The sequence below is a fragment of the Gouania willdenowi genome, chromosome 14 (assembly GCF_900634775.1).
Source record: "Gouania willdenowi chromosome 14, fGouWil2.1, whole genome shotgun sequence".
NCBI classification, from domain to species: Eukaryota; Metazoa; Chordata; class Actinopteri; order Blenniiformes; family Gobiesocidae; genus Gouania; species Gouania willdenowi.
This window is the reverse complement of record NC_041057.1, coordinates 11,476,500-11,494,074: the sequence shown is the minus strand read 5'-3', so window position 1 is coordinate 11,494,074 and position 17,575 is coordinate 11,476,500. Positions and strand designations below refer to the sequence as shown.

Here is a 17,575-nt window from a genome sequence, read left to right as displayed (position 1 = left end):
TTATGTCATAGATTATTGATTTCTGACCAATATATCGATAATCGCAGTATTGTCAGATCGTTACCGTGAGCTTTGTATTGCGTATCGTAACATGAGGTGCCCAGAGGTTCCCACCCCTAGTGACCAGGTAAGTTACGTTCTGTGACGTGTATTAGCGGAAAAAGTGTTTCCATATCTCGGATGCCTGAAATACCTCCTTGTGAAAGCGTAAACAATTTTGAGCGATTTTTGAATGTTTTATCGAAATGCAGGTGTTTCCATTATCAGTTTTTATTGCGCTATTTAGATTTTGCGCATTTTCAAGGGTAATGGAAACGCAGCTAGAGTGACTGTCCTCTATGGGTTGAGAACAAGATCATGTGACGTTTTGGGACCATCTTGCGTCACAAACGAGCACTGTTAGCCCCGCCCCTTTCATAAAAACTAGCACCTGTGGGCTCAATAATCTGTGGTGAGTAGGTTGGATTGAGAGAAGAGTGAATAGAGAGGTATACTGAGTAATTAGTTAACATAACATAGATTGTTTAATGGACATTTTATAGTATAGACTGGGTGTGTCTTAACTGCTCCAGGAGCCCCGCCCATAATCAAAGCATTTTTTGAATTTCCCTCCTAGTGGGAGATCAGGAGAAAGCAGGGGTTTAGTTACTGTTTAAGTCAATGTAAATATGGCTTTCTAAGATTATTTTTGTTTCTCCAAAAGTATCCTTCACAGTCGTTTCACCATTTGTTGTTTTGGCAGGAAAGTGACTTAATCACCTAATCACAGTGACGAAAAATGAATGCTGAGCAGACACAAAAGCACCAGAGTGATGTGAACAAGTGACACTGCTGAGCCTCTTTCTTCTACAGCTACAGGAACCAGAGTCCACGCGCTTCCCCTCAGTCCAATGTTTACATTTCTTCCATGTTTTCTCAACAGCTGCTGCGTTTGGAGGTTCACCTGATGTTGTGCTGCGTTACCATGTAGTGCCGTTCTGATGATGCTGTCAGAACCATAAGTGTCCCGGGGGAAATTTTTGCAGATAGAAAAAAGCGCAGTTGCGATAAATGAGAGTGGACTAAGAGAACTTGGATACCGGGATCTATCCAGATAAATACGCCGCATGCTCCACGTTGTTGTTTTGTCCGTCTTCTATTGCCTTATTCTTTTCACTCGCGGAAAGCTCGGAAGCCTCAGAGTCTGTCACTGCTTTTTTTGACCTGTTAGGGGAAAATTTCTCATTAGTAGTGAGTTAAAAAAACACCAGTACAACAACATCAGTCTTTAACAAAGTATTGCTCTAAGTGCAGGGTGGGCGTTTGATCCAGGGTTGGGGTCAATTACATTTATCAGTTACAATTGCATGTTCAATTACAATTCAATTAGGATTACAGTAACCACCTTTTTTCCTATTAGAATTGAATTAGAATTATTTTCATCCTCAGAAAGTCAATTACAATTATGTTCGAAATTACAAAATTTTAATTACAATTACTGAGCCTGAAATAAATGACCCAATAAAAGCTTGTGTCAGCATCTCTTGTATCTACTATATCTATGATCTAATTTATTTCCCATCTATTGGTTACCTTGTTAGGCTTCCTAATCAATAAAAATATAGGTTTTAATATTTGAGCCTTTTCTGTGTCAGTGTACCCCTCAATTTCAATTTTTTTTAATGGCAAAATGTGGGAAAGCTTGATATGAAACATATAATTGTTAACTACATATGTGTAGAACTGTACATAGAACTGTAACATGGTGCCCCAGTTTTCCGTTAAATTATAATTGACAATTTTTATAGAATTTCCATAGAAAAAATAAATAAATAAAATACAAATTTAAAAAAAATAAAAAATAATACAATTTTCATGGCAATTACAATTATAAAGTCAATTATCTAAACTAAATTACAACCACGACAGTAACAGATTTTTTAAAAAATTACAATTCTAATTAAGCCATAATTGTAATTATTATCAATTATGCGATTAAAATGAACTATGACATTGAACAGTATTAAACATTATATGGAATACATGTGAATGCTGTTGCTTATGTGCAGATACAACACATAAAAAACAAGTTGTTACTTTAAATCTTAATATTTACATTATCCTTCTAAACTCCTTGGTCTTTGCACTTAATCAACTTCGTTAAAAAAAAACAAAAAACAAAAAACAATCCAAGCCAACAATGAGCAAAAGTCAAGGCACACCGAGGCCGGACGAATAATTTAAAAGTAGAATAAACTTTTAATAATTAACAAAGGGAGCTGGAGACTGGCAGTCTGCTGCTGCAGTAATGCAGTGGACTGCTGTGATGAAGAGGAAGCTGAGCCCGAGGACAAAGCTCCGTCTCTGCCCGTCAATGTATAGCCCAAACCATACAGACGAAAAACATCTTTTACTTAGGCTGATCATTTATGTGTGTGGAGAAGAAGAACAGTAAAACTCAGACATATGCAAAGCAAGCGACCAGTTCTCAACCCTGCAAATATGTCAAGAATACCAGAAAATGGCAGAAATGTTCTATTTTTTGGCCTGGAATAACCCCGTTGTGTTCTTGGTATAATTTAGTTCTCCAGCTTCACTTTCTGGAGATCTGCAGTCTTGCATATCAATACAACAGAGTGGTTACAAGTCCCTCTACAGTGCTGGATGATGTTAGACATATTAAACAAGTAGGGCTCATTAGGATTTGGTTTGGAATCCATGAGTGTATTGTTAAGTGTAGACGTACTCTGCTGATAAAGTTATAGCCTTACTATAGCAGCTTTAAAGGGGACATATCATGCTAAATCCACTTTTTTAGCCCTTAAATGCATTTTGTTGTATATTTAGAGTGCTTAGAAGTACAGAAAAAATCTAATTAGTCTCTTCAGGTGCTCCGTAGATATCTTTATATTCTGTTTTGCTCATATTTTTCAATCTGTTTCGATTTTTCTATTCTCTATTACGTTTTTTGAACTATTACATCACAGTATTTGCAGCGGAACTGCCAAATTAGTACATCAACTCCAGGCCCAACACTTCGAGCAATCCGCCATTTTTATTTCTCGCTTTTATTTTGTAGTCCAAGCTCAAGGATGCCGAAGTTACGAGAGGATAAGTCAAAATGTTTGGTTGTTGGATGTAGAAACCCACACGCTTCATTACACCGTCTCCCAGCATCAGAACCTTTTCGAAGTGCCTGGTTGACTTTTATTTTTCACGGAAATGTACCCACATCTGTGGGTAAGGTCATTTTTGTGTGCGCGAAGCACTTCAAGGATGACTGCTTCTGCAACCTCCGCCAGTATAAAGAAGGATTTGCCAAAAGACTTTGTCTGATTGAGGGTTCAATTCCTTCTATCTTTGGAGACGATGAACAGAGCACTTCGGTAAGCTGTAAATAACGCTAAAAAGTGTGATGATAAGACGTCCCTGTCATTGTTTTGTTAGCATTAGCAGTTGCACCGTCTTCAGACTTCATATGTTAGCGCTGTGTGCTCGTTTTAGATCCTTGATGATATGGCCTACGTGATTTAATTTAAGTCTAAAGTTTTCATTAGTCATTTCATTTTGCCGTTTTTGTCTTTGAAAAGACTGTATTAAAATGCATTTCGTGACGTTAGCTTGGCGCTAGCGTTAGCTCGGTGCTTGTGTTAGCTCACTTGTTAGGGTTCTGCAGGTTCATCATCTTCATTTTCATCTCGCTCCGCCGGGTCCGACTCTGGCTCAAACATGTAAGGCTGGATGGACAAGTCTTCTGTTGTTGACATTTTGTAAATAACCTCTGAATAAAAAGTTTCTGCGCCGCTACATAGCCGTATCTCTTCTATCAAACTACAAAAATGGCCGAGCAGGGAGGAGTTGAACCGAGTGTCACCTGAAGAGGGGGCGGGGTATGAAGTGTCTCATTTGCATTTAAAGAGACCGCACCAAAACGAGTTGCTCTCAGAAGCACATCAGAAAAGGGGTTGAAAAGGGGCCTGTGGAGCTATAATAATGAGGAATTCAGACCCAAGCAGTGCAGTTCTGCTTTATATAGACCACAACTGTATGATTTATATGTAAAAAGAAAGGATTTAAAGCCATGATATGTCCCCTTTTAAAAAAAAAACAGTTATTGTGAGAATCAAGTAGGGCAGCTAGGGTGACGTGAACGTTTCTTACTTTTCTCTGTTGAAGACAATGAAGTCTCTTTGGACGTTGTCCAATCGCTGCTGTAACTGACCATTCTGAGAGACACAGAGAGACAGAGATTAGAGATGGGCGATATTATCGTCCGATATTTGCCATAAAACATAACACCATTGACATCGGAATCGGTTTTTCCATGGTATGGTATGGTGTCTCAAGCTTTGTGCGCCTGAATTGACATTTCCAATACAGAATGATCATTGTTTGGGTTTTCCAACCTTACCTCTCAAAGCCCTAAATACCGTAACATACCTCCACTCTGTGTGCTAAAGCAATGTCTGTAATTGTTTTCAGTTTGTAGACAGTGTTCATGATGTGTTTCAGTCATTTTGAACGGTAATATAGGTCATTTTTCCCTGTTTCATACATAATTACCTAAATCACGAGTTAACCGCTAAGCTAATGCTAACTCGCCCGCTACCCTATTCAACCTGCACCTCATGTACAAATTTCTAGGTGTAATGTTTGACACACAATGTTGAAAGATTATCTTATTCTGTATTATTACAGTCTCACAACATCAAAGATATCATTGTTTGTTATGGGGTTCTTACATCTGTTTAACTGCTTGGATAAATAGTCTGGGTGACTACTGAGGCCGAGACATGTTAAAAACTAATATGGCACTTTTTCCATGACTGAAGTTGAGGTTTTTTTTGCACAGATGATGTTTATTTAAAGCCAGTGAGGCATCACATTAAAATAGTAGTGTTTCTGTTATTTCCATGGATATACCGTATATATAATGTGACAGAAAATTAGGTCTGTATATAACAGTATGCGTAATATTGGAAATATCGGCATATCAGATAATGATAAAAAAATAAATAAAAAAAACTATCAAACATCTCTAGAGAGAGAGTAAAGTGTGTATATATACAAAAAAACATGATTGTTTAATTGTCTTGTAAACTATGATATGTTATTACAGGATGCAAAAGCAAATTGAAAGAAGAGTCTAACTTCTCAATGCCTTAATAGTTGGTGTATGCTAAATTGTTGAAACCTTCATGTCCACAATATGCTTGGTTGTGCAAACTAGTAACACGCATCAACTTTGGTTTCACTTAAAACTATCCAATCATTGGTCATTTTCCCAGAAATAACAAAAAGTCTGGGTAAGTTCCAAGCACGCGTTTGAAGAGAGAGGTTAAAAATATGCACGATATGATCTAAGAGCTTGCCCCAGGGTTTTCAGCACCACCAGCATGCATCCCGATCACCGAACTAACTGACTACGACAAGTGGACGTACAGTGAATATTTGGTCGTGTTAATCATGAGGACGTCAAACTCCTTTGTGCCAAGCCAAGTAAGCCTGGAGCTTTCTCTCTCTCAGCAGTGGATGAGAGCGAGGGCCCATAGAGATTCATCATCCTGACACTGTGTGCTGTGTGTCAGAGAGAGAGAGAGAGAGTGGGTGGGACGGAACCAGCCCAGCAAACATAACAGAGGAGAATGAGGAAGCATTTTTTTTAAACTATGGCCTGGACGTATTTCAAAATGCAATATAACTCCTGAAAGGGTGCCAATACTGCCTTGTAGCGTTGTTCTAGATGCGTAAACAGAATTGGATTTCCCATTATAAATATGCTTTTAAAAATGTGTGTCTTTGTGCATGTGTCGGTGTTTATGTTGTTGGAGCCTTTCTTCTTAACTGGTGGTAGGGTCTATGCACTTAATACCACTGCATTAGGAGAGCAACGAGCAGGCTAGAGACATCTCTAGATAGCACTGCTCAAATACACATAGCATGCTCAAGGAACTCAAAGGTCAAAGTTCTGAACTTTGGGGTCGGGACTCCATTTGGGGTTGTGAGACACTGACAGGGGGTCTCCAGATGCCTTCAAGACACCAAGAATATTGTTTAAACAACTTGAGGCCATTTTTGGTTATTTTTACCCTTTTTCTGCAACTATACAAACCTTGCCATTATTTAACCTATTTTCATCACTTTTTCTTGCCATATTTTGGCTTCTTTTAAAGGTGCAGTCTGCAACTCTCATAAAAGTGATTTTTTGTCATATTTACTAAAGCTGTCACTATGTAAGGACAGCTTTACATCAAACTAGTAGTTTGTGTGAAAAAAACAGGCTCCCCTGCTGCTCCTGCAGCCTTTGGCAGATTGCCAGAATGCACCGCGACTGAGCCAAAACAACCAATCAGAGCCAGGATTGTGTTTGATGGACTGTCTGACAGCTGTTGCTCACAGGCCCCGCCCCTTACCCAGGGCTGTAGCGCCGTCTTTCTTACAGTGTATGGTCTGGAGGAGTAGAACGTGGAATTAGCAACTTTTCTGATTGAGAGGTAATTACTGCTGCTTGATTTACATTATATTTGATTTGTAATTGTTACACTAGAACTCTGTAGTGCATATGTTGTTCATGTGCACGCAGCAGCCTCCATGTGAGCTGCTGTAAATGACACTGTGTTGTTGCTGCTGCTGAGGTGTACATAAAGAGAGAGAAGCGTTGCATGTTATATACTGTGATGTTGCTGTCGGGCTAACGTTAGCTTGTTAGCTCCTCTGAGGGAGGGACTTTGGAAAGTTTGGAGGCAGGGCAAGAGAGCAGCAGGGAGGGACGATGAGAGAGGGATCTGAGAGTCGCGGACTGGACCTTTAATGTATTTTGGCTACTTTACTCCCATTTTTACCACTTAGCCATCACATTTCAAAGCCCTTTCTGCACATTTGTTCCGCTTTCAAGACATTTTAAGCACTTTTCCACCACTTTTCCCACCTAATGTCGCATATGTTGACCCATTACGATTACTTTTAACCTTTTTTCAACATATTTCATGCTTATTTAACTACATTAAAGATTTGTCATCCCCATTATTTGCCAGTTTAGAGTTAAACTAATTGTTCCTACTTTTTAAATATCATTACCCTATACTCCCCTCTCCTCATTGTTGCCACTTTTAAACCAATATTGACACGTTGAACCCATTTTACCACTTTTTCTGACTGTTTTTGGTCACTCTAATTTGCAACTTTTAACCAATTTCTGTGGTTTTTAAAATCCCATTTAACCACATTTTCCACCATTTTTTTTTTGTCACTTTTAACCCATTTTTTTTTTTTTTTTTTTTTAAATTAAAACAAGCATTTACATCTTTAAGATGACTATATATTATGACACAAATAATAATAAACTTCCTGGATAACAGTGGATCCTATTAAATTAAATAAATAAATGTGGTTATCAGAGATTCATAGAACAACGGACCTTCATTTTGCTGACTTTATGGATGTGCCCCAAAAAGCTCTCCCCATTATTCCCCCTTATAGATGGCCCTGTCTCCACATGACTGTTCTTAAATGTTCATGTCTGTGTTCAACCACCTTCAGCTACTGTGGAAAAGTCCTTTATTTTAGGAGTTGTGGCCTGAAAAGTTTGAGAACCACTGGCTTAGAAGAATCGCAACAAACACAAGGTGGCTCAGCAGCCATTGGCACAGTTGATGCCAACGCAAACTAAATGTGGACAAACCAAAATATTCTCTTCAAAAGACAGAAAACAAAACACAACCAAACCTCAAACATAGCCCAAAACTTTGTTCCATCAAATAAACAAATAAACCGCAGCTCTCAAAACGCCCACAAAACAGAAAATGGACATTCCAACTGACAATTGACTGACTGCAGACACACATTTTGGGAAAGTTACCAAACGTGACAAAGCTATTAAATCAAACCTGTGTGCTGCAATGCAAACCAAACAAGATCTGCGGTGGACAAGCCCCCAACTGTCACATCCGAGCTCTCAGGCCATGACAAGAGAAGGAACAGACATTAGGCTTTGTGAGTAAAAAGAAAGTATTTGTTCATCATATCCAAGTTATAAATCCAGATTAAACAATCAAATCACCAAATCAAAGTATGCAAGTATTATTTGTGTTGGTCATTATTATCAGCAGTGTAAAAAGGGATGTTTGGTAAATGGTGTGTGGTGTAAACATAAATTTCAACTAAATGTGCTCCTAAATGTGATATGTATCTGATATTTTGCAATGCAACTGTCGTCTGAACGTCCAGGTCGCATTTATCTGACCTTTACATCATTGAAATGCGATAAACGTCACTAATCTGCATTCCATGTTTATACTTTATTTATTTTATTTTTTATTTTTGTTTACTTGACAGGGACATTATACGTTCATCAACATTACAATAAATGTACCAGAGTTAGCCTAATGGCTATTTAAAAGTCACCCTGAAAACAAAATGTATCCACATTTGTACAATAAAACATGTCACATTCTAAAACAGCATTAAACATTCATATGACTTTATAGTCACCTTACTAAAAATGTATGATTCAGTTTCAATAAATAGTTGAATACTTATTTTAAATATACATATATAATATTTAGTGGAGGAGAGGACAAATCACGGGTGATTTTGAAAAAAAAATAATACAGATTTACATGTGTTTTAGTTTATGCTCTGTGCTCTTAATGTATAATTTGAACGAGCACACAATAAAAATTGCTGACTGAACGTAGCCTAAAACGTCAACAGCAATGACACAGGTGCTGCCAATCAGCAATCAGGCCACGCCCTGATTACCTGCAGGTGAAGGAAATGAAAATAGACCCAGAGGAGCGGCTTCCACGGTAGGATGGTCACACTATAAAAGTGACTGAACAGCAGCTTCTCACACAGCGAACAGGTGTTAGAACAGCAGGAGACCTAAGATACTCATTGGGTTGAGATAAAGATGACCATTGTGAGTTTGTCATTAGGACACCATTACTACAGTTTTTCCCTTCAATAGAATGATGTGATCGCCTGGGGTAAAAAAACCCCCAAAGACGGACAGCTCTGAGGGTAAACTGAGCTCGTCTTTGAGCGCTAGAAAGGACAGAAACTAACCCACTAACATGGAGTTATGCTCTGTACATCATTTGTCATGTAGGAGTTGTGGCTGTGAAGCGTGAGAGACGACAGATGAGGCCGAGAGAATGATGTGTGGAATTTTGATGCTGTCACATTGATGAAGTGCTTAGATTTGAAGGTTTTGTTAAAAAAGAACTTTGACATCATGAACATCAGCTGCATGCACAGCACATGCTGTTGCTCAGTCCCTGCCCCTCCCATTATCATTGGGGTCAATTTGACCCCATTCAATGTTAATCAATCATAAAATAATAGTTACCTTTGTATTTTTTTTTTTGCTTCATATTGACTTTTCATAATTTGATCATGATGACATGTTCTCAATGTGCTGAACACACATATTGCACGCGTTGGTGTCCCTCTGGTGTCAACTTGACCCAAAGCTTTCTTAGCTGTGTAAAACTTGTCTGTCAGTGTGTGACCCATGTGTGCACCCCCAAAATTAGAAAACATTTGGTTGAAAGATTTTTAAGATACACTAAAAACTCCAAAACTGAAAGTTTGACCTGATGGTGGCGCTGCAGGAAAGCTCATATCATCACCACAACCAATAGGGTTCAAACTCTGTTGGTCATTAATGTCAGTAAATTTGAGATGATTTGGATAAAAGATATTCAAGATAAATCAATTCTAATTGAAAAGTTTGGCCTGATGGTGGCGCTAGAGAACAGGTCAAGGAAGGTGTTTGTGGAGCGAATATCTTCCTGACGCGTTATCTGTTCGACCTGAAACTTTGTCAACGGCTTCCAAATACACAGTGCGTGTGCACTCGTTATTTTGGTGTCGTTTGGTATTTGGAATGACCAATCCATGCTGTGGAACACTAATGATGTCATCATCAGTGATGTCATCAGAGTGCCAATGAGAATGTTCCAATTGATGATGTCATCAACATCATCATGCGCATGTCCTGTAGAATGAAACCAGGGAAATTGCATACGCTATTTTACTTTGCACCCGCAAATATACTCCTTTAAGGCTACAGAGTATATTCACCTCTTTGTACATTCAACCTTCAAACACATACTCATTTGGCCATAATTGACAGCTCTACTTAAGGTCACACTATATGAATACATACCACTGTACTAGTATGATAAATGGATGGATATTTGCATTATCTAAACAAATGGAACCTAAAATCTGACAGAAGGCTGCCAAAAAAAAGCCATAAAAACCCTATTTCAACTGTTGACAGATTGATATTTATTTCCCACTTTGTCACATCCTCACTGTCTTTCTTTAATGCTTTTAAAAGGACAGTTCAGGAGCTAATTACTCTGAATGACACATAGACTTTCCATTTATTGAGACAAACCAGCTGGGAGTTTTGTGTTGGACGAGAGCCCAACAGAGACATTCGACGTCGCTGTTTCTAAAGTTCACTGTGAATACGGTCTAGTTTAACTGTATAATCAACCTGTAAACATCAGGTGATTAAAAAATAGTTTATTTTACATTTTTCTCATTCTGAGTTTGAAAGTTTAAATATTACCATTTAAACTGCACTGTTTTGGCAGCTACTGTCCAATTACGCAGCAGCGAAAGTTGTCATAATACACATAATAGCCAATAACATGGGAACAATTTCAACAATAAAAATATATCTCAACATTAGATATAATTAGCACTCTCTATGTCCTCCACATCTGGTCACATGATGATGACCCTTCACTTTAAATCTAGATTTTAATAAGTAGTTTGTGCATCTTATTAAAGGCACACTGTGTAATTTTTAGCCACTAGGGGCGCTAGACCTATAACGTTCACGTCAAGCGCCACTAGTGGCCATAAGCACCGCAGCACTGTCGCAAAAAACAACAAACAGTCAGTCGGGCCAGCCTCCCTTGTCTTTTGATTGTGTATGCAGACAGTAATTGACCTGTAACTTCGGGATAAGGATTGGCTCTAAGGGCTGGGTCCGTCGGGCCAGGGTGCGAAGCGGGGCTGGGCTCGCGCCGCAGCTGGAGGAGCAGCCGCCGCCCTCCTCGCCGCGTCTGCGGCGCTCCCCTCCCACTCAATGGCCTCGCCGCTGTCGTCGGCCCCCTTCGCCAGGGGTTGGCGCGGTGGTCGGGTTGGACAGGAAGGACGGGCAACCTGGCGTGCGCGGGGCGGTGTCAGGCACCGGGCGGGAAGGCGGGAAGGCGAGTCGGCGTCTTTTTCGCCTCTTTTTGCTGGCCTCGGCCATGACCAGGAGTCGAACAGGTGGAAAAATAGTAGGAAAAGCCTTTAGCCCTATGAGTATATGAGAGCCTGTGGTCACGCGACTGTCGTAAAGCGATACGTTCTCCAGGTCACATGACCTGGCCAAAGACGGTCCGTCTCTCCAAACTTACATGGGTGGTATTTCGGAGCATTGGTAGTGTCAAGCGCTGCATATTGGGCTGATGAATCATTTAAAGTAACTCATATGGGTCAACTCTTTCTCTTTAGGTCAAAAAGTCCACGGTGTACCTTTAAATATTTACAAATTTGAAATACCAGCTTTAGCCTCTGGTCATTAAAAAAACAGCCAGTTAGAGTAAATTATGAATTAGTTCAATTTGCTAATAATGATCATCATAATGCTGATTGGCTGAACTGTCCAAAATGGCAATGCAACTATAAAAAAAAATTAATATTAAGTGTGTTTGAGGTTAAAAGTTGAAATAAATGTCTGCAAAGTCATTGGACACAAATTAGTGACAAAATGTATTATTCAAACTAACATCTGAAGTGCAGTTATGTGATTGGTTGCATATGAGTGAAGGGGGGGGGGGGGGGGGGGGGTATTTATGCAATATATTAGTGTAAAAATAAATAGAGAACTATAATATTATTTGTTTAAATAGTGGAAAAAAGTCAACATTTTCTTTCAAAAAAATGACCTGAGACCAATAGCTTAGCATTATAGTTAACCTGATGTTTATCAGTCAATGAATAGCTAATAAAGATGGGACAATATATCGTGCAACAAGATATCACGATTTTAAAATATCACAATATGTATCGTCGAGAGTTTTATTGTTTTTATATTCCCATTGAGTTGGATAAGTCATACCCAATTACATTAAAGCTTTGTTATTTTTCCAAAAATATTGTCTCGCATCAGTCCCACCCCTAATATAATATAACATGTCTAATTTCTGCCACAATCAGTGATTTATCAAAGTTGCTACAATGAGAGAAGTTTTAAAGGTGAAAAAGTAGCTTAGAAAAGAAGAAAAAAAGCGACAAGCTTGATGCATTTAAGGACAGAGTGAGAAGGAGAAGAACAATAAGTATTGGAAGGTTAAAGAGGAGAGTGAGAATATGCAACAAGAATACAGAGCAACCCAAGGGCAATGACGATAGAACGGGCTGGGACAGGCCTGAGGGCAGCCTTTTTCATTCAATATTGATCTGCCATTCTCCAACAACGCTATACAGACATTCCTCTCTGTCACACACATATCTTGCACTCTTATTTTTTTTTGTCTCTCCTGTAAAGCATCCATCACAAGTAGCCCCAGAGGCCACGAGTAAATGGATATGGTAAAACACTGCACAAGCACAAACTGCTATTACACACGATTCACCATGACCGCAAGAGATACGGCCGCGCACACACTGCAAAATATCAGGTGCTCAGCTCTAACCTTTAGTGGTGTCATTTAGTAAATTTGTCTCATTTTGTGAGTTTTTACTGTCATTTAATGTTTTTTTTTTTTTTTTTTTTTTTCATTTTGAGTGTTTTTGTCATTTTGTTTGTTCTTTTGTTGTTTGTGTGTTCTTGGTATCATTAAGTATACTGTATGTCTCATTGTGTTTTTGATGTCTTGTGCTTTTTGGTGTCATTTAGTGTAATTCCTGTGTTCTTCTTGCCATTAGCTTGTTTTTGTTGTTATTTTGTGAAATGTTTTGTTATTTTTGGATATTGTTTTAGGGCCTCTTGTGTGTGTTTTTTTTTTCTGATATTTTGTCTGTTTTTGAAGTCATTTCGTTTGTTCTTTTGTCATTTGTGTTCTTGGTTCTTTCTGTCATTTTGTGTTTTTTTGTTGTTTTGTGCCCTTTTGGTGTCGTTTTGTAGATTTTTCTCATTTTGTGTGTTTTTGTTGTTTTGTGCCCTTTTGGTGTCGTTTTGTAGATTTTTCTCATTTTGTGTGTTTTTGTTGTTTTGTGCCCTTTTGGTGTCGTTTTGTAGATATTTCCCAGTTTGTGTGTTTTTGTTGTTTTGTGCTTGTTTTGGTGTCATTTAGTAAATTTTTCTCTGATTTAGTGTGTAAAGCAAGGAACGGGGAACTTATTCTGCGTCATAAAACAATGTTTACATTTTTTTGATACATTTTATTACTGGTATTATTATGAGTTTATTATGGTGTAATTAAAACTTAATAGTCGTGACTGTAAAACCATTACTTTACTCTTTTTGAGTAACCCCAATTTGTCCTTACACAATAAAGTCAATTACTTTCTATTCTAACAGCAGCAGCAGAACAGGCCTCTAAAAATGTATTCTTAACCTTCCTAAGGGCGCTCCATTCTGAGCCCAGACGCTGTTCAAAGACAAACTAAAGAGCACTTTATCACCTGTAACTGGGCCAACTATAACAAATAGGCATCTTAATTTAATAGATCAATGATGAGCACTGAGAGCAGGAAAGGCTTAAAACAGCTGCTGCAGTTGGTCCTTAGTGGATCTCACAGGCTTGATAAGAACAGTAAAGACTGTTTTTATGGTTTTCATTCAAACTAAGACTTTAAATCCCTAGAAGGACATTTCTGTCTTTTTTTTAGATACTATTTCCAGAGGGAAACGTGTGGGATCTTACCTGAGGTGATTCTTCGGACGCCTGGTCCTTGGTCTTTCGAGCAAGTCTCTTCTTTTTCTTGTGAAGTGGTTTAGACTCCAGGATCATTTCTTCCAGCTCAAACGTGGGGTCACAGTTGAGTCTTCGCTTCTGAAGAAATTAAAGAAATCCTTGTAGAAGATTGCATTGAATTGAAAGGCACATGTTACTTCAGTTTGCTGCAATCCTGGTATGGAATGATACATCTTTTTGCATTGAATAACAAATCATGTCACATTATTAGTGTTTTTCTGTGGACTTTATCATTATTATTCTGTAGATTTTTTAACACTAAGTCAAATTGTACCAACCAGGGTACCCAGTGTACAGATGGTCTTGAGTTTTCATAAAATTAACAATTATTGATTAATTGGTAAAACAATTTAAAAAAAAAAATAGGAACAGTGAAGTATACTGATTCCGAGGGACATACTGATGGTTATACTAACTGGAAGGGGTTATACTGATTCAGAGGGGGAATTCTGACTCCAGGGTTATACAGTCCAAGGAGTTATAATAATAATAATAATAAAGCATTGGTTTTATTTCGCTCTTTTTCATAGATACTCAGTGTTCTACACTGATGTGCATTATTCTTTCACTTCACACACAGTGGTGGTAAGCTACTATTGTAGCCACAGCTGGCCTGAGGCAGACTGACATAGTGCACCATCTGTCCCTCCGACCACCACCAACACTCACTCACACACTACATTCATATAAGGCAATGTGGGTGAAGTGCCTTGCCCAAGGGCAATTCTGACTCAAGAGGTTATACTGATTCCGAGGGGTTATACTGACTCTAAGGTTTGCAGCTTATCCATCCCCACTTGAATTTTCTGTTGGAAATGCCTTTGTCCAGATATTGTTATTATTATTATTGTAAAAATGTATTTATTTATTTTGAATAGTTATATCATGTATTTGTATGTATATGTATTTTTGTTTTACTTTAATATTAAAAGCATGGTTTCAACGTTTATGTGCAATATAACACCTTTCTTTTTTGAGATTTGAAATGGTTGTTACAAAATCACAGCCTGCACAAAATACAACATCTGAGCTCATTATCTACGTCCAAACCATAATACACTGGCAGGGGCTGTGGACAGAGAGGAGGTCTATAATTAGACGAAGAGACATTGTCAATTCCCCATCGATCGTCTGTGCTTTCCTGCAGCTCCAGTGTGACCATGGAGGTTCTACCCGCTGCTCTGCACTCAGCGTCTAACCTGCTTTGGATGAGCGTATTGACATTACGCGTTACTTTGTTTCTAATTGAATTGAATTTGTTCTGGTTTGATAACTGCACTGCAATAGCCCATCATTGTGATATTGAGTTTTATGACATTACAACAACATGGCATGACTGTCCAATTCCAGCATGTGGCAGAGACCTATAGCTCACCTGATGACCTGTGTGTGGCCTTGTGTATTAAGAGGCTTATGTATTGTATTTGTGTTACTGTGAGGATTTTTTTTTTTTTTTTTTTTTTTCAACGGGTGATTCGACTTGACCCAGCAGGGGGAGGTGTTTACAGGCAGACTGGAAAATATTGGATGAAGAATGGGAAGCTGTGGCCACATCTTTCTCTCCCCACGTCTTTGGGGGAAAACACAGGAATGAAATAAATAGACGCCAGCAGCAAAAATATAAAAATGGATTTCAGCGATGGATGAGGATTTTATTCCAAAGTGTCAGAGAATATGATTATCTTACTTCACTCTGACAAAGCGGAGAGGTAATTTGAATTAGGCTGTCCAAAGACGACTTATTAGCTTGCTATATAAATCAGACTTGAGCAAGTGGCGGCCCGAGGGCCACATGTGGCCCAGTGTAATTTTTTGCCGTCCCCAAAGCAAATCTCCAAAAATTGTAATTCAAGAAGTTGGAAGGAATATAAAGCCCAATATAACACACAAAATAACTCCCAAAACCCACAAATTGACAGCAACCCCTTAAACAAACAAAATTACTACAAAAACACCCAGAAAATAGCAACACATTACAGAATAGCTCCAAAGAAACACAAAAACGACAGGAAAATACAGAAAACAACAACAAAAGCACAGAAGGTGACCCCACAAACACACAAATTGACAACAAAAATGCAGAAAATAACAGAAAAATGTGCAAAATTACAACAAGAGCACAAAAAAATAACAAAAAACACACATAGTAAACATCAGTAAAAACTGACAAAACAACAAAACCACAGGCAAAGACAAAACCATTTTTACCCCTGTATTAATGCTCAGATTGGTCATTATTCTGAATGCTGACATGAATGTTGATAATGTGGCCCTTAGTGGCCCTCACTGTGATAGAGATGCCCATCCCTGCCATACATCAAAGCCCTGAACAGCTGTTTTGCACGCAAAAATGAGCAAAGTATTCCCATCCATGTGGATGAACATTTGATCCTGTAAAGCAAAAGCAACATTCATTGTATTTCTGAAGCTTACATTGGGAATAAAGCCTGGAGGAAGCTGTTTGCTGAGCACGGCGTCCCAGTTGACGTCTGACATGTAGCTCAGATCTTGTAGATCTGCTAGACAGGAAACGCGCTTCTGGACATCTATGCACAGCAGCTGAAGGAGACAAAAGGTTTAGAGGAATAGAAAACAATGGCTGAAAAGCAAAGGGCTGGAGTCCCAAGTGAGGCACTAGGATGTGTCTGAGGATGAGGATGGAGTGAGCGAGAGATGACGACTGATAGAGGGTGGAGACAGAATGGGTGGAAGAGATTGCTGACAGCAGTGAGGAAAATTCTACAGTTTGTGAAGCATGAAAGATGAAGGACAAATATATTGAGCATGGCGTTGTCTTTTTTTTCCTTTCTTTTATCTCTCTTTCTCTTCCTCAGTAAATCTCTCTCTCACACACACACACGTTACCATTTTGCCCTCCTCACGCACACACACACACGCACACACATGTGGTTTGAGTGCCAATGAGGCTGGAGGAGTCTGAGCACGAACCAATGCAACAGTTTGACTGCAGTGGATCCACGTTAGGAATAAAAGCCACGCATTGCAACAACAGTTTCAGCTTTATCACAGTGATGGGAGATTAAAAATAACACAATGCCATCAAACACTATTATATTTCATCTTTTCATTATTTTGGATTTAAAATAAATATATATATATATATATATATATATATATATGTGTTTTTTTATTATTTTTTGTCCATAGCCAAGCTGTGTGCGCTATTATTGCGAGGAAGGAATTTCTTCCATGTTTTTAGCCAGAGGTGAAAGTAACAGATCACATTACTGTAAATGAGTTGCTTTGATGGGTACTTGTACTTTTCTGAGTTAATTTCTAAATTACTTTTAAAATAATGCTTTAAAAGAAGTAAAGTAATTCCTTACATTTCTACACCCCGCCGTTACTGACTAAATTATTACTTGTTGTTTTAAAATGATCGACAAACTGTGTAAAACTATAATAAATGAAATGACCAGACAACAATCAAATGCATTACATCATAGCCGACCAATCAGATTAAATGTAAATTATAGTGTAAATAAATCATAAATATAGCACTACTTAACACATTTTTTTTTTATTTTGAGTTTAATTAATTGGTGTTATTGTACATTTTGACAAACCTTTTATTTTATACAGATGACATAAATGAAGTTGCAAATGTGCAAGATTTGGTCTGTTCCTTTTTAAGTTTATACATG

The 17,575-nt window shown here is 38.3% G+C and overlaps 1 protein-coding gene across 1 annotated transcript in view; it reads right to left on the bottom strand.

Moving 5' to 3' along the window:
* Positions 1–374: 374 nt before the first annotated feature.
* stk32a (serine/threonine kinase 32A) overlaps positions 375–17,575 on the bottom strand; it is a 64,783-nt gene continuing 47,582 nt past the window's right edge. The window contains exons 10-13 of the mRNA XM_028466064.1: positions 16,344–16,469; positions 13,860–13,988; positions 4,141–4,205; positions 375–1,203 (exon numbers count right to left, since the gene is read on the bottom strand). Of these exons, the coding sequence (XP_028321865.1) occupies positions 1,086–1,203; positions 4,141–4,205; positions 13,860–13,988; positions 16,344–16,469 (438 nt within the window). The 3' untranslated portion in view covers positions 375–1,085. The remainder of the gene's footprint in view (positions 1,204–4,140; positions 4,206–13,859; positions 13,989–16,343; positions 16,470–17,575) is intronic.